The sequence below is a fragment of the Heloderma suspectum genome, chromosome 7 (assembly GCF_057233095.1).
Source record: "Heloderma suspectum isolate Gila_16-S chromosome 7, 16-S_ref, whole genome shotgun sequence".
In the NCBI taxonomy this organism is placed as follows: Eukaryota; Metazoa; Chordata; class Lepidosauria; order Squamata; family Helodermatidae; genus Heloderma; species Heloderma suspectum.
In genome coordinates, this window is record NC_139464.1 from 61,356,160 (window position 1) to 61,384,124 (window position 27,965).

At 44.0% G+C, this 27,965-nt stretch overlaps 1 protein-coding gene across 1 annotated transcript in view; it reads left to right on the plus strand.

The window, feature by feature from the left end:
- The first annotated feature begins 14,784 nt into the window (after nucleotides 1-14,784).
- The window catches only part of PPFIA2 (PPFI scaffold protein A2), a 444,508-nt gene continuing 431,327 nt past the window's right edge, over nucleotides 14,785-27,965 (plus strand). The window contains exons 1-2 of the mRNA XM_084811789.1: nucleotides 14,785-14,972; nucleotides 26,577-26,827. Of these exons, the coding sequence (XP_084667915.1) occupies nucleotides 26,579-26,827 (249 nt within the window). The 5' untranslated portion in view covers nucleotides 14,785-14,972; nucleotides 26,577-26,578. The remainder of the gene's footprint in view (nucleotides 14,973-26,576; nucleotides 26,828-27,965) is intronic.

Here is a 27,965-nt window from a genome sequence, read left to right on the forward strand (position 1 = left end):
CCATCATCTGCCAGCAGTATTCTTCTGCATTCTGCATAGGGCAAATCAGCCAGGAATACAAAGAAATAAATGGACACAAGTCTGTCATCAGAAATGGAGATATTCAAAAACCAGTGGGGCAACATTTCTATTGGGAATATTGCAACTTAATCTGCAAGTTACTGGAAGGGGGTGGTGTTGCAGTTAGTTAGTTCATGGGAATTTTGACCACATCTAGCCTTAGGATCTCTACAGCCTATGATGTGGTTTCCTGTGATTTCTTCCTTTTCCTCCTCCTCCCACCTCTACCATTTCTGGGAGCAAACATGTTTGCTCTCTCACTCCTGCCTGTGTAGTGGAACACAAAATAGACTGAACAAAACTTCTTTTTGAAATGCTACACTGCACCTGCATTGTTTATGAAGTGAGTAAACTGTTTTCTTTCTTCCACGGAAGAAGGGTGTGGTCTCTCCTTTTATTGTGCTAAGACAGCCTGTGTGCATGTGGGACTGGTAAATGTTCATTCTGTTTTGACTTTTGTTTTCCCTCTGCTAATTGCCTTTTCCTCTGCTAATTGCATTTCTAACAGGAGGCATCATTTACTAAATAATCCCATCAATTTCAACCTCCCAGGACACTCTGTAACTAACTTTAAAGTCGCCATGCTTGAGCAAAGGAACTTCAAAGGGAGATTACCACATGAAACCAATGAATTACAATTCAGCAAGAGATTCAGTTCTATCTCCTGTGGCTTGGGGAAAAATGGTTTTTAAGAAATCAAATTACATATGTTACTTTACTCAATATAAGGAAGTTGGTGTTATTAGCAACAACTGTTTAGTGAATGGCCACTATAAATGTAATTGCCACTGTATTTCATTTCATTCTGACCTCACTATTTACTTCCTTTCTTAATTCACTTGCACATAGTCTCTGTGATTTACAATTACTTCCAACTGAACAAACAAAAGACACTGACACGCCTGACAAAAAGGAAAACTTCTGGATACAGACTCAGAACTCTTAGTCCATATGGCCTTAATCTGGAGGACAATTCATAAGCATTATGCCACTCATACCTCTGGTTTTTTTCCCCGTAGGAATTTCCATCCCCCAGCATTCCAAACTGTCTCTCTTGGTATCCATTAACAGCACAGGTGCTGATGCGGGCAGAAGCTGAAATGTTTGGCTCTAAGTGTATTTTGAACAATGGAGGCCAGTGGACACAATGTCAGTTGAGTGGTGAATCCACTCTGGGTTTCAGTCAGAACCAGTCAGAAAGGAGCTATCCAAGGTGCTGAACCTATTTGGGGGTTCAGCCCCATGGATAGCTCCTTTAGAGTTCTGACTGAAACTCAGAGTGGATTCACAGCCCCACTGACATTGGAGCCAGCAGCCTCCATTGATTTTGAAATTACTCTTTTTTAGTCTATCTTTCATTCATACATAACATATATAGGTAACTACGCTAAAGCCTTTGATTGTGTGGATCACAACAAACTGTGGCAAATTCTTAAAGTGATGGGAGTACCAGACCACCTTACCTGTCTCCTGAGAAACCTGTACGAGGGTCAAGAAGCAACAGTAAGAACCAGACATGGAACAACCGAGTGGTTCAAAATTGGGAAAGGAGTACGACAAGGCTGCATATTGTCACCCTGCTTATTTAACTTATATGCAGAGTACATCATGAGAAATGCTGGGCTGGATGAATCACAGGTCGGAATTAAGATTGCTGGGAGAATTATCAACAACCTCCGATATGCAGACGATACCATCCTAATGGCAGAAAGCGAAGAGGATCTCAAGAGCCTCTTGTTGAGGGTGAAAGAGGAGAGTGCAAAAGCTGGTTTGAAACTCAACATTAAAAAAACGAAGATCATGGCATCTGGCCCTATCACTTCCTGGCATATAGAAGGGGAAGAAATGGAAGCAGTGACAGATTTTACTTTCTTGGGCTCCAAGACCACTGCAGACGGTGACTGTAGCCATGAAATTAAAAGACGCTTGCTCCTTGGGAGGAAAGCTATGGCAAACCTAGACAGCATAGTAAGAAGCAGAGACATCACCTTGCTGACAAAGGTTTGTATAATCAAAGCTATGGTTTTCCCAGTAGCAATGTATGACTGTGAGAGCTGGACTATAAGGAAGGCTGAGCACCGAAGAATTGATGCTTTCAAACTGTGGTGTTGGAGAAGACTCTTACGAGTCCCCTGGAGTGCAAGGAGGTCAAATCAGTCCATCCTAAAGGAAATCAACCCTGACTGCTCATTGGAGGGACAGATACTGAAGCTGAAGCTGAAATATTTTGGCCACCTAATGCGAAGAGAAAACTCTCTGGAAAAGACCCTGATGCTGGGAAAGACTGAAGGCAAAAGGAGAAGGGGACGGCAGAGGATGAGATGGCTAGATAGCATCACCGATGCAATGAATATGAACCTGAGCACACTCCGGGAGAGTGCTCAGGACAGGAAGGCCTGGCGTGCTATGGTCCATGGGGTCACGAAGAGTCGGACACGACTGAACGACTGAACAACAACAAAAGCCTTAAAGACTTTTATAGTATTCCAGTTCACTTAAACAGATGCATGAAGTGTTATCCTAGATTACACGTATATAACTTCACTCATCTGATTAAGTGAACTGTGATAATAAATGTGTTAGCCTTTAAGGCCTTAGTGATATCCTGTTTAGACTACTATAAAGTGTTCTACCTTGGGCTGCCTTTGAAAACTGGAAACTTCAGCTGGTTCGGATTGCTATGGCCAGAATGTTGACTGGGGCTGGTTACAGGGAGCACGTGGGCGTGGCTCCCTTGTTACAACAGCTTCACTGGCTACTGGTCTGTTTCTAAAGTGCTGGTTATTCTTTATAAAGCCCTATATGGCTTGGGACCAGGCTATCTGAAATACTGCATTCTCTTGTATAAGCCTGCCTGTATTTTAAAATCTTCTAGGGAGACCCTTCTCTCAGTACTGGCACCATTTTATTTATTTATTTATTTATTTATTTATTTATTTATAGCATTTATTTCCCACCATTTTTCCTCTTGCGAGGAACCCAAGGCGGCTTACATGATCCTCCTCCTCTCCATTTTGTCCTCACAACAACCACCCTGTGAGGTAGGTTGGGCTGAGAGTCTGTGACTGGCCCAAAGTCACCCAGTGAGCTTCCGTGGCTGAGTAGGGACTAGAACCCGGATCTCCTGGCTCCCAGTCCAATGCTTTCACCACTACACCACACTGGCTCTCTCACCATCAGAGGCACATTTGGTGGGCACTCAGGACAGAGCCTTCTCAGTGGCTGGTCCCAGGCTGTGGAACTCCCTACCAAAGGAGCCTAGGTTGGCTTCCTCTCTGCTGTCCTTCTGTCCCCAGGAAAAGACATTTTTATTCCAGCAGGCCTTTGGCATGTAAGCTAGTCTGCTGGGTTGGGTGCAGTTTTTATTCTTCATTGTTGTGTTTTTAAATTGTGTTTTTAATGTCTTTGTTTTATGATTGTTTTAATTATGTTTTTATTTTACATTTTTGTTCTAATTGTTGTTAGCCACCTTGAGAACCATTTCCTGGTAGAAAGGCAGGATATAAATCAGATAAATGGATCAATAAAGGCACAATCTCTTGCATGTTTAGACAGAGAAAAGGCCTATAACTCCCAGCATGCCTCAGCCAGCCATGCTGGCTGGGGCATGCTGGGAGTTGTAGGCCTTTTCTCTGTCTAAACATGCATAGGATTGTGCCCTAAAGGTGTCACAACACACAGTTGTGGTTTCTGCAACTGACTAACATGGCTACCCCTCTGGAAACTGCTACCAAGTAATCTAACTCAAACAATGTTCTGGTTTTCTAGGAAAGTGTGAGAACAGCCCAATCAAATTCAAGGTTAAACATCTGCCCTGGACCCTACACAACCCTCCTAGAATGAGCACAAGGGGCATATCATCCCCATGTACTGGATCTCTTCTCTCTATGCATTTAAAGGACCTCCAGCTAGCAGCTGGAGCAGGTAGGCTCCATTTTTTATGTGATGGTAAATGTGACGGGGCTGAGCAACTCTTCCCCACTTGCCTATCATGTGAGACTGCTTTAGCTGTCATGGCACAAGGAGACAGCAAGAACACATCTTAGAAAACAAAGGCGCCATTTGAAAAGAAAATGGCATTGGTTATCCTTAATTACTAGATGTTTTATTGTTCTGGGCATGAGTCCAAAACATAAGGTAAACACAATGAAACAGAAACTCCAGGTAATGCAGTGAGTTAACCTTGACTGAAACAATGGTTTTATCATTTAGCGTGCCCACAGCCTGTATCGTACCTGATTCTGTAAGAGGGCAAGAAATCACAGATATTTACAATGTTCAGAAATATATGAATTCATTGTGACAAAATGTTATTGTAATGAAAACATGACATTTAGAGAGGGGACAATGTTATGCGTTGTATTTCCACAGATATGTACACATTGTTTACAGATGAGACACCTGAAAGCATTTAATGGCCTTTGTTGATGTATTGCCTTGATTTGATCAAAATAGAAATGCATTTAAATGCACTTAAAACACAACACATTTAATTAGTGACAGATCTGTTTTCATGATAGGACTATAATTATATTTTGTCATTTCTCTGGCCTCAAGACTTCTGGGGATACGCTTATAGTGAATCTCCACGATCCAAGATCCTAAAAAGCACTGATTATAAATATAAATAAACATATTCATATCCCTTTCCTAACACTAAGGGTAAAATACAACACAAGTCCTACTTAGAGTAGTCCCATTGATATGAGTGAGACTGATCAAACCCATTGTTTCAGTCAAGGTTAACACACTGCATTACCTGGAGTTTCTGTTTCACTGTGTTTACTTTATGTTTTGGACTCATGCCCAGAACAACAAAACATCTAGTAATTAAGGACTAACCAATGCCATTTTCTTTTCAAATGGCACCTTTGCTTTCTAAGATGTGGTGCGTTCTTGCTGTCCTAGTCATTTCAATGGGTCTACTCTAAGTAGGAGTTATGTTGGATTTTACCCTGTGATTCCTCTTGAAATTGTACATTGAAGATGGGAGACAACATGTTGTCAGTCTCAGAACCAGTGCTCAAACTCAGGGGAGGGACCGTAGCTCAGTTGCAGAAACCATGGTTTGAATGAAGAAGGATCTATGTCCAATCCCTGGCATCTCCAGGTAAAGGCATCAGGTAGGAGGTGATGTGAAGGGCATCTGCCTGAAACCCTGGAGAACCAATTGCAGTTAGAGTAACACAATGCTGACCTGCATGGACAATTAGCTTGACCTGATATAAAACAGCTTCCTGTTTAAGGTATGGTACATTTGAGCCAGAAATGACATGGGCAGTGGACAAAGGTGCGTACAGCCAGTAGTGTTTTGAACATTATTTTTGTTATTGCAGCCAATCACTCTGACGAACAGGGAAACTGCTTTGCTATTTCAGCCTGGCTTACCTGTTCAGCTAGGTGATCTGATGCAGTAAAATGTTCAAAACACCTTCAGCTTCTTGCCCCCACTTGAGCTTATGGCTGTCTAGGATTGTCATCATGGACAGAAAAAATAAAATTAAGTTGTTGGACTCTGTTCCTCCATGTATGTGTTTCAAAACCATCCCTTTGCTAAAGGGGGGTTTGTCTTTTCATGTGTGGTATAGAAGCATTTGGTTTTGGTTTTTTCAGATGCACAGATCCAGGCTACAAAGACAAATGGATAATGTAAATTAATCTCAGAACACTGATTGCCGGTAATATTTCTCTTGACTTCAGCAATTGGCTGTTCCCTTCCATTATGGGAGTAATATTTACGAATGACTTGTTTTATTTACCTTTCCATTCAAGCAGCTTCCACTTAAGTAGCATGGAGCCCAGTTTTGGAAGGGGAACTTGGGCTTAATATTTAATCATTTCCTGTGCAATTTTAGATTTCCTCTTTATTCTTCTAGGCTGGAAATTGATTTGATAAGTAGCTGGTGTCAATAACTCATAAGTTATCCACCACCTCATCCTTTATACCTCCCTTCTGGGATTGCTTGTTTGCTGTCCACTGCTAAATGAATCTATGCCATTAAATACTCTCACACCAGACTACATAATATTGCCGCACCAGAATCAATACAATGCAGGGGCAGTGGGAATAAAAGAAATGAAATCCTGTATTTCTTGGGCAATTGTGTTCAGCTTGTTCTAGATGAGGTTCAACTTATCTAAGCAGGGGTGGGCAACCTCCCCCCAACTGTCCCAAGGCCTGCATGTGGTGACGGTTCGGGATCCACCCCTCCACCTGCACATGTACATGCATGTACTCACACTCAATCTCATATACATACACCCGCATATTCTCATGCCCACACACACACACAGACCCTCTTGTCCCCTCAGGTTCACTAGAGGAAAGGGAGAGGCTCTACCCTCATCCCACCCCGCTGTGTAGCAGTCATCATGTGTTACAATCATATGTAACTTACATGGAATAAATTCCAAATATACAATGCTTGAAGGTTAATAGTCAGCCCCAACAAGAGATCCAACACCTGAGATACACACAGATGAGGTTGAAATAAAGGCACACAGTTCTAAATTCCTAAATCAGTAAGGGCACAATCCTATCTGGAGAGTCACCAGCCTCGGAAATCGGAGCTGCCGACTATCCTATGCAGGACAACTGGAGCGTGGAGGGGATCCTCTCTTCCATGCCCCAGACACCCTGCATGTGTTGACTAGATGGGCAATTTCACCGGTCTAGCCATGGCTCCAGGGAGGGAGAGGGAAGAAGCCTGGAGACCCAATAGGAAGCAGTGTAAAGCAGCTTCCATGGTCTCCTCCCCTCCCTACCCCCAGGACCGTCCCCTTCCCCCATCTTCACTGTCCATTTCTGAGCATGGAGACGTAGCCAGCATGGAGAGAACCACACCGGCTACAAGGGGGCAGGGAGCACAGTTTCTAGGCTCAAGGTCAGATCCCAGAAACTGAACAATCCTATGTCCCCCCGGCTGCTGTCTAGGGGGAATAGGATTGCTCTCTCCATGTATATTTTTAAGTAAATAGTACATTGACACAGAAAGCAGAGCCAGAATCCTAAATAGGTACAGGTAAAAAAATTAAGTAAATCACTCATTAATGAAGGAAACAAAGTTCAGTCATCTGGTAAGATGCTGTTTTGTTGAACTTTGTCTGATGTTGTCATTGATTAACCAAAATTCTTCCTTCATATACTGCAAAAACTTTAACTATGGAGCTTTTCATAGTGTTCTACATATACACATAATTCTGCCTATGTGTTTGTCTGTCACTACTTCTCCCTTCACCACAGATACTACAGTATTTGGACATGTTCGTATTAGAGTGAAGACACTTTTTTTTTAGTTTCTTGAGAAGACCAGGAGATCATTCATTTACTTCTGGCAATTTTCTCTCTTGCCTTACATAGCTTTTTAATATAGAAAATAAATAGAATTCTTCACTTAGGCAGTTATAATGATGCTTAACCTAATTCCAGAGTTATTACAAAAGTAATTATAAAAGTTATTCATGACTATTATTACTACTTTGGTCTGTTGCTCCTAATGAAGTAGGAGCAACATACTGACTGAGCTAGCAGCCCAATCCTACATATATTTCCATGAAAGTAAGTCACAATGGTCGAACTGTGGTGCTGGAGAAGACTCTTACGAGTCCCCTGGACTGCAAGGTCAAATCAGTCCATCCTAAAGGAAATCAATCCTGACTGCTCATTGGAAGGACAGATACTGAAGCTGAAGCTCAAATATTTTGGCCTCCTAATGCAAAGAGAAAAGTCCCTGGAAAAGACCCTGATGCTGGGAAAGACTGAAGGCAAAAGGAGAAGGGGACGGCAGAGGATGAGATGGCTAGATAGCATCACCGATGCGATGAATATGGACTTGAGTGCACTCCGGGAGAGAACGGAGGACAGGAAGGCCTGGCGTGCTATGGTCCATGGGGTCACGAAGAGTCGGACATGACTGAACGACTGAACAACAACAAAGTCACAATGGTTTCAAAACTAACTTCCAAGTCTGGAGATTAGGATCTTATCTAAAGCCCACTTTTGATATGAGGTCAAACAAATAGCCGTCTAATCAAAAGCACGGCTAGAATTCTCCACTGTTTTCAGAGGAATCAGTGAAAAGCTTGGAAAACTGGAGATAAGAGTATAACCCACACTGTTTCTGTTTCTGAACATCCATGCATGATTAAGAACAGTGTGAAAGATGAAGTATGAAGACAGAAATTATGCAGGGGTGACCTTGTCACATCAGGTTGTGGCATGAGCCAGGAGAGCTAACTGTGTAGCACAAAACATTTTAGAAAGGACTGAATGCAATGCTTAGTTCTGAAGGTGGGATGAGTTTCACAGTCCTCAAGTGGGTTGTTACTAAGTGGGTCCCAAGGAAGGGGACATTTCTTGATTGGAGCAACTTCTGTCAATAAAAGAATCCAGAAGTTTTTGAACTGCACATAAATTCTTTTTATACCAGTAGCTCAGGAACATCTGTCAGCTGTATCAAAAAGAGATGAACAAGAGATGAACATGTTTGCCCTGACCCTTTGCCACGGCTTTATTGCTAGATATGCTTCGATTGACACTTTGGAGAATAGCAACAGGTATAGCACGTCATCAGAAAAAGCTGCACCAGCCAAAATTCTCTCATCTACAAAACTATTAAAGATTCAAGAGTCCTCCTTTGCAAAAGGTCATCCTAGCCCCTCTTTCTATATGGTTTATTTTTGATCAGTGGATCAAAGTAATTTACTGCTTAGAAGAGGGAGTGTGAAAGCTCCCAGAGTACCGTGTATTATTTATACAGTATTTTAATCCCACCCTTCCTCTGAGAAGCTTGGGGCAGTGTGCATGCTCCACCCATTCTATCTTCACGCAATGTGGCAGTTAGATAGTAAGATCAGATGGTCTAAGGCAGCCTTCCCCAACCTGGTGGCTTCTGGGTGTGTTGGACTACAATTACCATCATTCCCAGCCAGCATGGCCATTGGGCCATGTGGCTGGGCAGGGATGTGATCCATGTTTCCCCTAAGACCAACGCACAACACCACATAGACTGCTTCTGTGTAGTAGCAGGGGAGGCGGGTGGCTCCGAGTTTGGTGGGGTGGAGATTCCATTCTGGATTTTAGTGACAACCAGCTAGAATTCTAAAGGAGCTATCCAAGGTGCTGAATCCTATCCCCAAAATGAGTCTAGCACCTTGGATAACTCCTTTAGACTTCTGGCTTGTTGTAACTAAAACCCAAAATGGAATTTCTACCCCACCAAAATTGGAGCTACCAGCCTCCCCCATGTAGCAGTCCTTACCGGTGGTGTAGTGGTGAATTTTGAAGTGCAGGTGTTCATCATGACAATCCCCAGAGCCACATCCCCAAGGACAGTCCAAAAAGCCACGCAGCTGGGTTGATCTATAGCAACAAACCAGTTCTAGCAGTTCTCATCTCCACCAGGAGCAGGTCTTTTCTAAAGCTAAGGGGTCTCAATGGCCCACTCAAGCCACGCCAAAATAGTTCGCGTTACAACAGGCATAGCTCACAATTTTTGTTGCTGGGAAAATCCTTTCTCCCCAGCTACTGTGAGGATTGCATCTAAACTCAGAGGGAACTGGGAAGCCTGAGGAGGGTGGCAGATGATGTCATTGTCCCTGCCCATCAAAATCCCTGGTGCTTTGAACCCGCAAGCCTGAGTTCCGCTACACCTGCTCCTAACTAGGCAGAAGTATTTAGCTACAGTGTCCTTTGTAAAAGCAGCACCCCCACGCTCCCTTGCTTTGTGCAAAACAAGGCAATATAGTTTAGCCAGAGACTGAAAGTGCTTCCAAACTGATGGTTTTTCATGCCACTCAGTCATTGCTCTTCCACTGTATGCAGAGCTGACATTTCACCCTCCACTGGGTACACGTGTAACACTTTTCTTCAGGGTCTCTAATGGGACTCACAGCAAAGGCCTTGTACAGAGACAATGAACATAGATCATTTTACTTTCTTAATTAAAAACCATGATGATGCACATGTAATAATTTTACATGCATAACAATTCACTTATCACTAAAAACAATAGAACAGAGCACAGCCCTCCCAAAGTTCTGTCTTTCAGCTTGAGTCCACAACAAAAATATAAATAAAACTGCTCTCTGAAGCTTGATTTGTCTGCTGGCCGAAGAAAGAAGACCGTCTCTACTCAGTTCACTCCAGCCCTGCAGCAATCTTCTCAAAATAGACCAGGATCCAGCAACACAGGAACAACTTTGTAAACAGCCATTTCTATAATATAAAAGAACATAAACAAGGAGCTCAGAGTGTTTGTAAAAAAAACCCAAATCACGACTCTTTTTTAAAAATTTCAGAAGGAAACCTCCATATTAACCTGTCTCAAGGGTTCAGGGTCTTACAGAGAGGAGAAAGCCAGCTTCTTCGACACAGCATTTTGGTAACTGCCTAAAATGGTGGCCACTCCCTATCTCATTCCTTCACTGAGCACGTGCATGAATATTCTCATTCAAAATTCTGAAAGAAAAATATACCACTGGGTTAAACATGCACATCCTGCTATATTCCATCCACACTAGTGGGCATAACATTATTATGCAATGGGGAGGGGTAATGTACCTGAACATGCCACTTCAACTGCATGTTTATTTTTTGTAAAACAAACCCACAAAATTAAATTGTGTTAAATCATTTTTTAATTTAGGCCCTGTTTGGCAAATATTTTATGTTTAAAAAAGATAACTCCAAAACAAAACAAATAACACAATAAATATATAAATATATAAAGTTTATAAATTTAGAGAGCAATCCTATGTGGGGAGACGGCCGCCTCTGAACTCAGAGGCTATCCACTGCAGGGTGGGAGGAGTGGTGAGGAGCAGATCTCTTCCGTGCTCCAGCCGCCCTGTGGCTGTCTATTCACAGGACCTTGGAGCATGGGGTGGGGAGGCCAGACGACACATAGGAAGTGTCATACCAGCACTTCTGACTTCCCCACCCCAGCCTGCCCCCAGGAACACTCCATTTCCCATGATCTGCTCTTCTGAGCCTGAGGTGCAGGGCTCCGAGGTCAATTCCCGGAATCCGACCAATCCTACGGCCATAGGATTGCACCCTTATAGATGTAAAAAAAAAAAATCTATAGATTTATAAACTTTATATATTTATAAACTGGATGTACTACTGGTGGTCATTTGTTTTGTTTTGGCATGCTGTATCATGCACTTTGCATCACCTGCATATCTGTTAAAAAGATAATAAAAATAAAATCTAGGCCCAAAAACAATTTACTACTACACCAATAATAATAATAATAATAATCTGTTCAAATGTCACCACCCCAAAAGGTAACAGTGAAGACATGCAGACGCAAAGAGACGATAGCTCTCAGTTGCCCAAAATCACTGCACACATCAAAGCCATCTTCAAAAAAGAAGAAAGGGCAGCAACCAGGCCATCTAGTAGATCCCCCCCCCCCCGCTTGGCTCCTGTCATCCCCAGCTGGCTTAGCAGGGGTGATGGGAGTTACAGTCCAGCACATCTGGAAGGGGCCAGGTTGGGGGAAGGCTTTTCCACACCTTCAGAGATTTCACTGCTGTTACTTTCCTTCCAAAATGTCAGTTTGTGTAAGCTCTTTGTCTTTGAAGAAACAGAAGACGCATGGTGAAAACATGTGGCAAAACTGCCATGTTCATACTGCCCTTATACAAATCTATGGTGTGACCACACTTGGAATACTGTGTACAGTTCTGGTCATTGAACCTAGAAAAGAACATTGTAGAATTGGAAAAAGTGCAGAAAAGGACGACTAAAATTATCAACTGGCAGGAGCAACTCCCCAGTGAGGGAAGGTTACAACATCTGGGATTGTTTAGCTAGAAAAAAGGCGAGTAATGGGAGACATGATAGAGGTGTACAAAATTATGCATGATATAAAGAAAGTGGATAGGGAGGCATTTTTCTTCTCTCATAATATTAGAATCTGTGATTATTCCATGAAGCTGACTGATGGAAAATTCAGGACAGATAAAAGGAAGTACTTCTGCACACAGCTCATAGTTAAACTGTGGAATTCACTTCTGCAAGATGTAGTGATGGCCACCTACCACTTGGGATGGCTTTAAAAGGGGATTGAATAAATTCATGAAGGATAAGGCTATCAATGGCTACTAGTCCTCATGGCTACCTGCTACCTTCAGTATTAGAGGCAGTATGCCTATGGACATCAGTTGCTGGGGAACATGCTGTTGCGCTCATGCCCTGCTTGTGGGTTCCCAGTTGACAGCTGGTTGGCCACTGTGTGAACAGACTGCTGGACTAGATGGACCCTTGGCCTGATCCAGCCTGGCTCTTCTTATGTTCTTATGAAGGCAACGTCATGCAGAAGACCTATTAAAAGTGAGGAAACACAGAGCTGCTGTTCCAGAATAAGCATCTAGCATGGAAGCACACAGGCGGTATGTATGTATGTACAGGGTTCGACCCACAGTGGATCAGAGTAAGAAAAAGGGCAAAGCAAAAGAAAACCTCCATGCAGCACCAGCTTTGCCCAACTGGGTATCCTCCAAATGTGTTGGACTCCAACACCTAGCATCTCCCACCCAGCTGCTGGGAGATGCTGAGAGCTGTAGTTCAGCACATCTGGAGGCCACCAGGTTGGGGAAGGCTACCGTAGAGTCACTGCCATGCCCACCTGAGTTGGGTAACCCTATGCACACCCATTCAGAAGACCCATTGGATTCAGTGGGATTTACTTCTGAGAACATACACAGGACCCGGCTGAAACACAGTGCAACATGGTGCAATGCTATGCTTGTCTACTCATAAAAAAGTCCCATTTTCAGTGGGGCAGCTGCAATCCTATGAATGTTTAGACCCTGCAAAAATTCTACAACTCCAAGAATTCCCTAGTGGGAATTCTGGAAGTTGTAGGGCACTGGCTGGGGAATTCTGGTAGTTGTAGGACTTTTTCCTGTCTAAACACCCATAGGCTTGCGCCTGTAACCAATTTCACTCGGAAAGGGAAGCCCCCTTGAAATCAGCGGGACGTCCTTCAAGCCAGAACGTATTCTTGGGCCGCCAAAGATCTTCCTGCGACTGCGAGAAGAGAAGATCTGCATGAAGGGAAACCCAAGCGGAGGACCCCACTGGCCCAAAAGAAGGGAGTGACACCGATACCTACACGTGCCTCCGTGTCAATCCCAGACAGTGTAAAATCAAATGGCACCGAATCGGCTACGGCTTCTTGGCGTCTTTTTTCTCTAACTCTTGCGCTCAGTTTTCCTCTGGGAGGGTGGGAGTGGAGACCAGAGCATTAAGGCTGGGCGAGCCGTGAAAACGCGGCGGCAGCATCATCTGGGGAACTGTGTGTGTGCGTGAAGCAGAGAGAAGCCGACGTGATTACTTCAGAATTTATTTAAGGGCTGGTGGAAACCACTGCAGCAGCTTCCAGGGGAAACCCCAGCCCAAGGAGGGAGAGCAAGAAACACGCCTCCCGGTCCTCGATCCTCACGTTCCGCTCAGTGTCAAGGGGCCTTACCCCGCTGCACTCGCCGCGCACACGCACTCGCACGCAGACTCACACTGCGGAACTGCATGCACCGGCTTTTCTAGCAGGTTTCCTTCCCTGCTTTGTCACGTCCCGATTATAGCAAGTGATATAACTGACTGCATGCGATATCCGATTACTGCGAGGGGGAGGGAGGAGGAGGAAGGAACCCCTTTGGCTAGGCTGCTTTTCCGATTAGATCAATTCCATGGTCCGATCGCTCTTAATTACCTCTTGGAGATCAATTATTCTCTCAGTTATCATTACAGGAAAGTCTCAAAATAATGGGGGGGGGGGCCGGGGGAAGATAGTTGTTATATAGTTCGTGACGTGACTAGTATCATCTTCTCTCTCCACACACTTTGATAGGACGCTGTTACCTGCCCCCCCCCCTTGTTGGGAAGATCGATTACCCCCCCCCCCCACACACACACACACACGAATGGCTTTCCATTCCATGACTTGGAAATCAGAAGACACGAGTGGTCCTTCATCAGTGAATGTGCTCCGGCTCATCATCATGGAGGATTTTCAGTTCTTGAAATCCTAAACCGACCTGCAATCGTTCCGCACGCTTATCTCAGCGGAAGACCCATTGAACACGACGGGATTTAGAGGCAATCCTATGCTCACTTCTCTGGGAGTAAGTGCCATTGAACTCCACAGGGCTGACTTCTGAGTAGACGCGCACAGAACGGCACGGCTGCTTCTGAGTAGAACGCCTGAGGGCGCAGGGCAAGGCTTGCAACCCTACGCACCTTTATCTCGAAGTGAGCGCCACTGCGTAAGGCGAGGCTTACTTTTTTGAGTGAACCTGCATAGGGTTGTGCTCCACGGGTACGTAGCCTACCGAAAATAAAATAAAAAGTATGGTTTTATTTTGCATTTTTTTCCAAAAACACACACACCGTCAGTCTGATCTTTACTGGGAAACAGCATGCCGTTCCAGCGGCCAAGCCGCAAAGTTGAAATCCAAGAACAGCAAAACCCCTTCTCTTCTCTCCCCCGCCCCCCACAGTCTTAATCCGCTGACTTTCCCAGCCAGGAAAAAAGGGACTGCTGCGGCTTTAAGAGCCGCCTCCCCCCCCTCCTCCTAACAATGGTCTCAACCGAGCTCTGCTTCTCAAAGCAAAAATCGTAATATGCCATTTTTCTCATGGACGTTTCCCCCTTTCGGCTGCCGGCGAAGTGACGGGAGGAAGATGCTGAGGTGCCGCCAAGACGCTCCTGCCGCCGCCGGCCGAAGGGGGCTGGGCTGGGCTCCTTCGGGTGTCTGCTTGGAGCGGGAGCGGCAGCCTTGCTAGGGAGGCGAGTTGAGCAGCGCCCGGCGGGGTGTGCGAGAGCGAGCGCCCGTCGGGAAGGGGAGAGAGCGAGAGACTGCGGTCGGCCCCGATCCCCTGAAGACGCGGAAACCGGCATTAGGTATTGCAAGCTGCCTTGCCCGCCGGCGCAGCCCTTCCCCGCGGAGAGCCGGCGGGCAAATGCGGGTTGCCTCTGTGCGTGTGCGTGTGCAAGGATAGTATTACGGGAGGAAGAGGAGGGGAGAGGACGGGCGTGCTGTCCTTTTAAGGGTCGTTTTGGGGAACGGAGATTTTCTGTGCGTAACCTTCTGAAGCCAACTTCTTAAAGGCTATTTTTTAAAAAAAATAAATAAATGATGGGTTGGGTTTATGGGAGCTGGAAGGGATGCCAGATGTTGCAGAAGCAAGGCTGAGCTCTTAGTCCTACAGAAGCCGCTCCTTTTGGGGCTGGAAGAGGAGGCGGGGGGATGAGAGTGGAAATACTCTTTTCTTTTTCATTCATTTTTTTTTTTTTAAATATACCAATAATAATTAAAGGTAATATATCACAGCTCAGCTGAAGACGCCCGGGAAGGAAGGAGTTAACTAGGAGGAGAAATAAGCATGCAGTGCAAGTCAGACAATGGCACGGATTTTCCTCCTGGAATTGCTCTTCGTGGGTGAAGTGAGGTGTAGCTGACAGCATCTGAAAAAAAAGGGGGGAGCGGGGGGGGGGAGAGAGAGAAGCACTGCGGGAGGGGGGGAAACACTAGTAGTTTTCAAGCACATCGTCTGTTTGGATATGTTGTAAATGGGGGGAATGGTTGACCCAAGTACTGTTAGGAAGGTAGGGAGAGTTCTTCTTGCAGCTGATGTCACAGCAGGCACAGAGCAGGCGTGATGGTGTTGTTGCCAAAGCGGCAAAGTAGCTTTTGATGAAGGCTCCTTTGCCCTGCATGGGGAAACGCATTCTCCATAGGTAGAAGTGGAGGACGCCCAAGAAAAGGTTTTAGAAATAAAAGGGGGAAGTTGCTTTGTAGTAGTATTCCTCCCCCTCCCCCAAATCCTGCTCCTCTGAAATGGTGAGTCTTCAAGGTGAACTGTTTCCAAATGGTTGGAGAAAGAACCCTTTGTTGAGCTGCTGAGCGTGCTCATGAATTGTTCTCCCCACCTCCTCCCTACAGTAAAAAAAAAGGGATAATGTTGACGAACTAGTGCCAGTGAACAAATGCAATTGACCTGTGGAGCAGAATTAATATTGCTCTTCTGATTTCAGAGTTTTTACCTGGGGCGATTGATATCAAGAGCTACAGAGAATCTGGTGGGTGGGGTCCAAATGAAAGATGGACCTAGGACTTACTTGGTGTGCTTCCTCAGAGAAGTTTTTCTTTTCTTTTCTTCCCTCCCCATGACAATGATTTCCGAATCTCAAATATGAATATGTGCTTCAGGATTGCTACATCTCCTGCTCATCTGAAAGTCCAAAAGTTCTAGTCCATGCTGGTTTGAGGTTTGGGATGCAGGGGTGGGGAAATATAAAATTGTATCCTTGTAGTTAACTATGAACTCTGCCAGTTGCTTTAATTCTTGGATATTTGAAGTGTGTGGAATCCTAAATTCTGGTCACAGAAATGAGTCTACTGCACAAGTTGCTGTTAGTGATGATATGACATGTAAGGTTGGGCTAAAAGTGTGCATGAGCTCCATAACCAGAAAAAAATACTTTTCACGATGAAGTTGAATTTGTTTATTTAAAAAAAAACTTGTATATCAAAGACAGTTCTCTCAAACTGCTTTTTGATATGACTAATATGAGGAGACCATACCCTAGAGGAGGTGCTATTGCTCAGTGGTAGAATATATGCGTTGCATGCAGAAAGTCCCAGGTTTAATCCCTGGCACTTCCAGTCAAAAATTATTCTGGTATTCTGCTCTGGGAAGGATATCTGCTTCAGATGTTGGGGTCATTGCCAGCTGGAGTAAGACTGTGATTGGACTACATGGGACCAATGATGTAACTCCATCAAGTTGAAAACTTGACCCAAGAAATGGGATCTGCAGCAAAATGTTGCAGTGTGGAGAGTTCTTGTTCAGGGTTCCAGCCAAATTGTTGTTGTTGTTGTTCAGTCGTTCAGTCGTGTCCGACTCTTCGTGACCCCATGGACCATAGCACGCCAGGCCTTCCTGTCCTGCGCTCTCTCCCGGAGCGTGCTCAAGTTCATTCCAGCCAAATAGTCATGCCCTTGTCCAGAATACTCCATTCCACTCCCCTCCCTCAGTTTTTGCTTCTTGCCATGAACAGACACCCAACCAGTGTGGTGTAGTGGTGAGAGTGTTGGACTGGGAGCTGGGAGATCCGGGTTCTAGTCCCCTCTTGGCCATGGCAGCTCACTGGGTGACTTTGGGCCAGTCACAGACTCTCAGCCCAACTTACCTCACAGGGTTGTTGTTGCTGTGAGGATAAAATGGAGTGGAGGAGGATTATGTATGCCGCCTTGGGTTCCTTGCAAGAGAAAAAAAGGCGGGATATAAATGCAATTAATAATAATAATAATAATAAATATTCTGCAGCTGCTGAGCATGCTCAGTCATCAGTGGACAGGGTTTTTTTTTAATTACCCCAACTCCTTCCCCAACCCCAAGGTTGTCTTGTTCTTCTGCAAACCTTGCCCCCCCCCCCGCATCCTGATACCTCCTTCTTCTGTATGGATGGTGCCATTCTGCCTACCCAAGGATTAGCAGTCGAAGAATGAGTACAGGGCTGCCGTCAAGGGTAGGCATGGTTGGGCACCAGCTGAGGCCCCACACCCTAGCAGGAGCCCACTGACAGAAGCCCTAGGGCTTGCTCCTCTGCTTCACCACTGCAGCCTGCTTTTTCACCTGCTCTTTGCTCTGGCCCAGATGACACTGGTGATGAGGTGAAAGAGGAGCAGTAGATGCCATCACTGCCCACTTGCTCGCTGGCTCTCTGCCAGTCAAGCAAGCAAAGAGTAGCGAGGAGGAGGAGGAAGAAGAGCAGCTCATGACGATGGTGGTGAGAAAGTAGACCCACTGAGGGATGGGGCTGATTGAGGGTGTCATGCCAAAGGCCCTCAAAAACCTGGAGCTGGCACTGAATGAGTTTGCTCCTAGGATATAGAACACTACAACCACTGATCTTGTCCACCTTAACATTCACTAATAACCACAATACTTTATGGTAATAGCAATACTTCCAGAAATGCGATATGCTTTAGTGATATAACCAATGTATGTAAACAACAAAAGAGCATGAAAAAGAATTCCTATTTAAATTCACACACACACACACACACACACACACACACCACTGTTGCAGTCTTAAAGAAATCAAGTCAAATGTAGTCACAAAACCCAATATTTAAGCTTGGCGCTTGATCCAGGATTCTTTTGTTGCTGAGTTTTGTACCCCAAAGCATGAGTTTTGTGACCTCCACAAGCTGAACTTTGGGCATGATACATTAATTTCATGAGATCTGCAATTAATCAAGATTATCTGGAGTGAAATTAAATGCTCCCATTACTATGAACAATCCCAAATTCCCACAATTAGTTCATTTGTGTCCTATTGCATAGACTCAGCCTGTATCTTTCTCAGGTCATGTCAGGCTGAGTTTCTTAGGGACTTCATTTTGTCATTTAATTTCCTCACAGAAAATACATCATTGAAAGAAATACACCCATTTTTTTCTTATTAAAGACAGATTGGGGGCATTTAAAATGATTTCACACCAATAATTACAGAGCTCTGCTTCATTATCTCTGTCCATTGTAGTGCTTTAAAATCTATTTTAAGGTGAAGGTGCCCATGCCTGGTAAGCTTCTGATCTTTGATGTGAGTATGTTAATCAATTAACCTCATCAGATTGTTTTATGAATCCAACGATCACCAGTTAATAACAGAATATTACTGGAGGACTCCTGCTGCAGAAGAAAACTGCATAGTGCATTGTTGGATAGATATCTTTTTCTCTTCTCTCTTTATTTCTAAACAATTGAGCTGTTCATTGTAAAAATTTTCATCTGAAGATCCCCCTAAATATATTCCCCCACCCCTGAAATATGCTGAGACATTAAATCTCTAAAATAATAAAGTCTTTATCTACTTTATTCAGATATATCATAGTTAAGGCATGATTATTACCTCAAATTGCAAGGGTGGTTTTAAAACTACAGTGTACAAGCCATTTCCTGCTGAAGTATTTGGCAAAACTGCCATTCATTTTAATTGAGAGAAAGTGTAAAGGACCTTTGGGTTCAACAGTTGTTATTTTGAACCTTTGCTATCATTCTAATTTAAAAGTTACTTTTGTGAGAAACTCCACACTTCTGGTTAATTAAAATCATTAATTTTGCCTAATACATATCATAATAGCCTACTCCAATAAATAATTATGGCTAAGAAGCCAAAATGAGGTTACTGAGAAACAAGAGGGAGATACGAGCATGCTCAGGGAAATGGCAAGGTTTGCAGAAGTAGCAAAAAATATCTTGGGGGGGGGGTTCCCCAAACAGCCCAATGAGGATGTAGCGATGGGTGAATCTGTCAGTTTTGCCTTCTCCTGGATTGAATTTTTAAAATCTCAAGGACTTTCTCTCTTGCATATGAAGAATTTTGTGAATGTTGGTAAATTCTTCTAAAAACTGAACTGAATTCTCAGCCATCTGCACCTGCCAAATTCAAATGGTACAGCAACTCCCGCGTGGAGAGGACCAAGTTGTACTTGTATGCCATATGAGGAGGCGGTTGGTAAAAAGAAGTGTCAGCCCCGATTCAGCACTATTGTGGTTGAATATATAGGGATTCAAACCTAGACTTTAAAGAGCTAAGCACTTGAAGTCCTGGGCCTGGATGGACGAATCTCTCACTTTCAGTTTCTCCCACATTCAAATTTTTTTAACCTCAAGTTCTCTTTGTCCTGAATATGGAGAACTTTGCAGATTTTAAGTTACTATCAAAACTGAACTGAACTGGAATTCTCACCCTTAGGACTGAGTGTCCTCTCTGGCCACAGCATGCTGAGTGTAATAAATGTGCATTTCTGAGTGTAGAAATGTCATAAATGAATGAATGCTGGGGGTGAGACTGAAAAATTGGAGTGGGCATGGAACGGAGTATCCTGAAAGATGGCATAGGTGGCTGGAACACTAAGGACGCAATCCTATGCATCTTTAGGCAGAGAAAAGGCCTGGAACTCCCAGCATTCTCTGTCTAAACATGCATAGGATTGTGCCCTTAAGGTGTAATCCTACCCAGAAAATTCCTACAACTCCGAGCATTCCCCAGTCAGCATGGGACTTCTTTCTGTCTAAACATGGATAGGATTGCACTCTTAATAGAAGCACCCACAGCGCAACATTTTATTCTAAGTTGGACTCGTTCTTACTGTTTCTTCACCTTAAAAATGAATTCCCATTTTTCTTACTTTTTATATGAAGGGGGTAGAAAGGTGGGGGAATCCAATAAAAATCAGTGTGGTTCAATCCAGTATTTGAGGCCCAATAATGGTTGCCTAATAATAGTAAGATTGGTTCCAGACTTTGGAGGACCCTTGGACAAGATGCTTTCAGTGGGTGGTTGGGGGGCTTCCCGAATGGGTTGACTTCCTTGCCACAGTCATCACTGCCCATTTACTTGCACTCTTCCTCTGGGCCAAAGAAGGAGATAGCAAAACAAATGTTTTGCATCCCTGTTCCTTGTCACTGCTTGCACTCTTGAGGAGGGCAGGTAAACAGGCAGCAACAGGGCGAGCAGGGATGGGGACTCTAGAGTTTAGCAATGGCCTCCCTGCTGGTCTATGGGCCTCAACCATTGTCTAATGTCCCTATGATGCCGACCTCTGACACAGACCTGGATGGTGGTCTAAGGCAGGGGTGGGCAACATTTTTTCTGTAGAGGGCCACATTACCTCATGGGTAATCTGGGGGTGGAACTCATGACTGGTGGTGGTGGTCAGGACCAGAGCCAAAACTGGGTGGGTCATCCCTTTGCTCTCTCTGCCCCCTCCCTTTCTTCCTCCTCCTCCCCTCCCAGAAGGCCGCCAGGGAAGGGACAGATTACTCTTGACAGAGATCTGAACCAATTTCATGGAGAAGGCTTTTGAAATTAGGCTGAGAGCAGAATTAAATTAGGCTGAGGGCCATAGTTTAAGTGTCTATGGCCTGGTTTAGGTGCAGCATGTAAAGAACTTGCCAGCATGTGTTTGTGCAGTTGCTGTCGCGCAGATGTTCCTGCGCAGAAAGCAGATGGACCAGATACACATGCTGGTCCATACATACATAGGGTTAGCACACCAGCATCACATGTACTTGAGCCACAGAAGACTGGTGGTCCAATATGGCTGTATGGAGTGCTTCCCCATGCTTTCCAGTATGGCATTGCTGCATTGAAACGGGGCCTAATGCTGACGGTCTTGCTCATTAACATCCAAGGAGGTTTGCCATAAGTGTGCTGTTGAGTCCTTGGAGAGCTCTGCCACCTGGTCCTACATCACTGTTTCCATTGATAGAGTGGCATGGTTTCAGAAGCAAGCAATTATATGTTTCTTGTGGGATTGCAAGCGTACTTGAAAGTTACTCGTTAGTGGCAAATGAAAACATGATGAAAGAACAATGCATTAGGTGCAGAACCACACTCCCTTACTATAGGAGAATGCTTTCAACCACTGTCTCCTATCCCGCCCTATTTCATTTAAATTCATCCCCCCCTCTCTCTATTTATATATATTAGACAGATATGGGAAGGAGGATCATAATATATTTCATTGTAGCCTTTTAACTATTATGTCTTAAATGTCTAGTGTAGGTAACTTAAAAATAACTACTACTCACTGTCTTCTTGATTAATGCTCTTCCATGCCCTGAGGAGCCCAGTCATATGGTCCAGCTAGGATGACGGCCACTGTGTCTCTATGGACACCTGCATAACCTAGCTGGCAACCTATGCCAAGCTGGCTATGACAAACCAAGATGGAAAACATTACAAGAATAATGGATGCAACAACAATGACCATCTCCTTCACAGAGTTCATGGCAGTGATGCAATTGTGATGTTGCACACACGTGGCTCCCATAACAAGCACAGCAGGGACAATCGCATCTCTGTAACAAGGCTGCTAACAGTTCAGCCATTCTTCCCCCTCCCAAAATAATGGTCAGGGAAAGTTCTAGGCAGAGGGAACAACTGCTGTCTACTCCAAGTGACCACCTTAGTCTCAGCGGTGTAGTGGTAAATTTTGAAATGAAGGTGCTCATCATTCCCAGAGGCACGCTCCCAAGAAGAGTCCACGATTGCAGGCAGCTCTGTTGATCCATATCAGCAAACCAGTTCTAGGAGTTTTCATCTGCTAGGAGTAAGTCTTTTGTAAAACTAATGGATCTTAATTGCCCATTAAGACCAAGCCACTCCAAAATACTTTACAACAAGCAACAATATGTTGTTGATAGGAAAATTCATTTGTCCCTAGCTACTGTGAAGAGTTCAGCTAAACTCAGAGGGGACAGGAAAGTCTGAGGGACATGGCAGTTGACATCAGCATCCATGCTAATAAAGAAAGTGCTGGCTTTGCATCCCCGCAAACCCTGACTCCACCACACCACTGGTCTTAGTAATGTAGCTCAGTAAAGAGGAGTTATGTAGTAGGAGTGAAAATATGTTGGCTCAGATCTTGTGTCCACTTCCCAGCTACTGTCTGTACAGAAATGATCAGTTGCAATGTACAACTGGCATGAATAGGCAGCCTAAATAGCCTGCTTGAAGTTTTTATTTAAGGAGGACATTTTAAAATTAAATTTCTATGCTGCTTTCCAAAAAGGAAATGGCTCAAAATGGGTCACAGCACGCAGAGGCAACGGCAATACAAAACAATTTGATTTTTTAAAAATTAGCATAATGTATCAATAAACATTCCAGAAGTGTTGTGTCTTGTTCAAGTAATGGGCATCTCCCTCCTTCAGATAGTAGCTTTGCACTGAAAAAGGTAGTGATGTTGTAGGGGAAATTCCAGGAACAGGAGAGCACTGCATTCAGCGGCTGAGATTGTAGGAGAAATCAAACAAGTGGTAAAGTTTCCTATCTTGGGGCAGTATCAAATGTTAGTCCTACTTAGGGTAGATCCATTCAAATGAATGGGACTGAAGTTAGTCATGACTAACTTCAGTCCCATTCATTTCAGTGGGTCTACTTTAAGTAGGACTAACATTGGATACTACCCTTGGAGACCAATGCCTTGCTTTTCTGGTCTATGCCTTTCATGCCATGCATGCAGAACTGACCAGCAGATTGCCCAGTTTGAGGTAAGCCATGGAAAGAGGCTATGACTCAGTGATAGAGCACAGACATGACTGAAATCAAATCACAGATGCATTTATTTCACTCCTTAAATAAACTGTACCCCTTTTTTCCTAATAAAAATTGACACATCAGAGTGGTTAATATTCACAAATACACATATGCATGTGCATGCATGTATTCTCTCTCTCTCTCACACACACACACACACACACACACACACAGCTATCTGAAACAGTAGATCAATAAAAATTTTGGCCCACATCTCTCCAAGCTCATATCTCAATGGCAAGCTACCAATGCATGGCTGTCATTTTGCTTGGGCTTCCTGAATCAACCCACTGCTCCTGCACAATTGTGGCAAGACTTCCTGGGTAATCTCACCAGCAGTATCAGTAGACGGGTGAAGTTGCTGTTCAACTCTAACACTGGTGGGTTCTTGAGGTTAAATATCCAGTGCAGTGCTGTCTCGTGGTTTATTCATCTAAGGTGTGTTCCAGGTAGGACATAAGGCAGGAGAGCATCCAGCATTTCAAACCATCATAGCAGCCTTCCCTAACCTGGTGCCCCTAGATTAGGACTACAACTCCCGTAACCTCACAGCCGGATATGTTATGCTGGTTGTGAGATTATGGGAGTCAGGGTGGGGGGAGTGTACCAGGTTGGGGAAGGTTGCACTATAGGAGAGGGACTGCTGAATATTTTGTGGCATGCTAATTGAACATTGGTGGAGGAAGAGCAATAGCTTAGTGGTAGAACATGTGCTTTGCATGTGAAAGGACCTGGATTCAGTTGCTGGCATCTCCAGTTTCAGTCCCTGTCATCTCCAGGTAGAGCTGGGAAAGACCCCTATCTGAAACCCTGGGCAGTTGTTGCCACTCAGTGTAGACAATAGGCAGCTTCCTATGTAGAGCAGCTGGTTGCAGCTGCTGCAAGCCTCTTTAGCTGTGTGCCTGGTATTAGGGCCCCACTTTTGTGAACGTTGGATGCATGCCTGTCATCTTGTGGAAAGGCATTAAACACATGCTAAACCTAGTGGCCAGTGACTTCCAGCTGGAACAGATGGTATCTGTCACTGGCTGTCAGTTTGGGGGCAACAGTTAAGTCAGGGAGAGTGCTTCTTGCTCAGTGGTTGTACTCTTCCGTATTCTACAAGCTCAGTCCAACAGCTTCTTCAGTTCCTTTCTTATTGTGTGTTTGATCTGCAGTAGTTCATTCATATATGCAAGTCATGATCTTGATGCTGCATGCATCAAGTGATGAACATGGATGGGTGAACAGGCCCTTACTGTTAAGAGCTTTCTCTAATCCCCATAGGACATATATGACAGATTTTAAAACTGCAGTCCCTTGCATAGAGGTAAGCCCCATTTAACTCAGCTGGGGCTTACTTCGCAGTAGATATGTATAGGATTGTGTGGTCGAAGTTTTCAGTCCTTTCCAAAATCCCTGCTGCGCTAGTACGTCAAAAGGTTGAGTTTGTGGATTCCTGTAGATATTGAAGGTGTATCATTCTCTGCTATGAACAAGAAGAGCCTTAACCCTGAAGAGATTAAGGAGCTATGTATGCATATTAATCAAATGATGAGTTGTGTGTGTGAGGAGGCGTATTGGCCCCAGGAGAGTAACCAAGTCACCTGTAGTGTTAGAGGGGCCTAGAGATCCATAATGCCTTGCTTAAGTTCATTATTAGTGCAATTCCCTTGCTAGTAAGCCTCTGAGCATGTGAAGATGAGTCAAAGGGCTGATAGCGCGGCCTAGCACATTCCATACTAATGAGTGAATCAAGCCCTCTGCCTGGGAAGTGAAGGTTGTTTGTCTTAAAGCTGCAGGTGGCTGTGCTGGGAACTACGCACGGCTAGTTTACGCTGGGAATGAATGCTAGGTGGTGCTTGCTGCTGTTATGTTGCATTATTGCTAACATGTATGGTATAAAACCCATTGTACCCCATGGCTCTGGGTTCAGAGAAGCTGTCTGATCCAACCACTGGGTATGCCTGTGTGCTGATTGTACTCAATAAAGTATCTCCTTGTAAGTAAACCTAAATATCTGATTTATCATTATCCTGGCACTTCTAAATTAAGAGGTTGAAGCCCATGGCCGGGTCAATACAGGAGGTCATCAGACTGAAATTCACATCACCTCAAGCATGGTGTTTTTCCTATTGATTCAGTTCAGACACTAATTAAATAATTAAAGTGGAGCAGAAAGGGGTGAGTGATGTTTCATATATAATGATATGCAATTGTACTAAACATCCCTCCCCAATTGCTCTTGATTAAACCTCTTTACAGGGGAGTAACAGAGTCCTTTGCTTCCTGTTGATCATATCCAGATTAAGATTTAGAAAGCCTAAGCCTAACCATTTTAGGGCGCATTCCTATGCATGTTTAGACAGAAAAAAAGTCCTACACCTCCCAGCATTCACCAGCCAGCACTGCCTGGTTGGGAATGCTGGGAGATGTAGGACTTTTTTCTGTCTAAACGTGCATAGGATTGCACCCTTAGTTAATAATTTTAGCTAGGACACAATAATTCTGTTCATGTTTATTTTTGGATGTTCTAAGGCTAAGCTTTTTAAAAGTAGCATAGAATTTCTAAGATATTGGTCATAAATGTTTATCGAAAAATTTGCAACAGCATATTGGATTTGCGAAACTACTTTGTGTTGTGCAGTACCAGGCATCTTAAGAGAGGTTATCGTAATTGTGACATTAATTGCTTTTTGAAAAGCCACCCTTATGCCAGGTTATAACAATCTTTGAACAAATTAGCTTTGTGGAAGTGTGTTTCTGTTCTCCATGTAACCCATTTTGAGGAAGGGATTACATAGAAGGCAATTAGCCTTCTTCCTGGAGGAAATCACCAAAATGGAGGGCTGACGCTGGCCTAGACTGACTGCTAAGAAGGGTAAATTGATTGGACATTCTTACGGTTGACTTTGTTCTGCCTTCAGGGTTGAGGGTGAGCTCTGTTATATGAAAGTGTTAGAAAGAGCGATCCTTGGCAATTAATGGTAGCTACATGGGCATCAGTACAAGCAGGCAGAAGATGACATACAGGATATTGAAGGGTTGATAAGGTCAGTTAAAAGAAACTACCTTTAAAAAATGAAATCTTTGACATGATTTCAGAGGACACTGTCTGTGTCATTCTGCTGATGAGACATAAAACATATCTCCCTTGAAACAGAAATACACGGGGAAACAGTGGAACATTGCATTATTAATTTTTTATGGCCGCCAGGCAGTTTTTGGCCTAATGGTAAAAACACACACATAGAGAGAGAACTTGAGACATAATCCAGCACAACAATGTGGGTTTAATTTCTCTAAATGATCTTGTTATTATATATAACATCTTCCTGGATGCTTTTGTAATTAAAGTTTTCTTCTCTCCAACCCTCCCCCCCCGCCTGCCCTTTTCTTTATTTTAAGCAATGATGTGTGAAGTGATGCCAACGATAAACGAGGACACCCCAATGAGTCAAAGGGGGTCCCAGAGCAGTGGGTTGGACTCAGATTCTCACTTTGAGCAGCTAATGGTGAACATGCTGGATGAAAGGGATCGTCTCCTCGACACACTTCGAGAGACGCAGGAAAGTCTGTCTCTGGCACAGCAACGCCTTCAGGATGTCATCTACGACAGAGATTCTCTCCAGCGACAGCTCAATTCTGCACTGCCCCAGGTATGTGGGCTATAAATATGTTTTCTGTAACCTTAACCCATCAACATTATTTCCTCAGCTTATAATCTTAAGTGATCATATATGTGGCCCTTAATGATCCAGTTTTCCAGGAAAAGTAGAAGTCAAGTGCTTTTCTAATGGTCTGACCATTCGATTTAAGTATTTGTTTATTTGTAATATTTTTATGCCAACTTTCCACAGAGGCCACCAGTGTGGTGGTGTACCACAAATCAAAATAAAACAACAATAATACCATAAAAAACAGCAATAAAACCATGCTACATAATTGAGACAGCATTAAAACCACTGGTATTGGCCGGTACTATGTGACTAGAACTTGTATATTATCTTTAAGAAGGAAACAAAGTCTGTGAATGTGCAAATTACTTCAGATAACATCCTAAAAGTCATATATCCTTGATCTAGAGCTTTATATGTGCTTGAATGTGCAGATGGAGGCTCTATGCACTTGAAACTGAGTGCAATCCTGTGCACTTCTACTCAGTGGAGCTTACTCCTGAGTAACTGTGTTTAGACTGCAGCTTAAGTGGTCTTTCTGATTCACTTCAGTAGAAAACAAGTAGTGCTGTGCAGAAACCCCACTTGCCCTGTCGCAACCTCTTTATTTCTCTGAGAAAAAAGGGAGTCATTTTTCTTCCTCTTTGGCAGGGATGTTGAGAGTTTTGGAGACATTTCTTGGGGCGTAGGGTTGTAAGAAAGTGGCTGAGAGGCTCATCTATGCTCTTTATTGTACAATTCTTACCTGTTCTGTCCTTGCAGCCAGGGGAGGCTGATGGCTCTGATGTCATGGGGCTGGTGAATCCACTCTGGGTTTCAGTCAGAACTCTAAAGGAGCTATCCAAAGTATTGAACCCTACTCCCAGAATAGGTTCAGTGCCTTGGATAGCTCCTTTAGAGTTCTGTCTGGTTCTGACTGAAACCCAGAGCAGATTCACTGTCCCATTGACATAGGAGCCACCAGCCTCCACTGCTTGCAGCCTCTCCAGCTGCTTGAGCTTTCTGAAAAGGTTCTGAGTGGGGCATTTTGGGTTCTGTTTTGTTGTTGTTAAAGCCCTTTTAATAACAACAACAACAACAACAACTCCTCATCACTCAGCTTTCAGGCACCCAGCAGGCT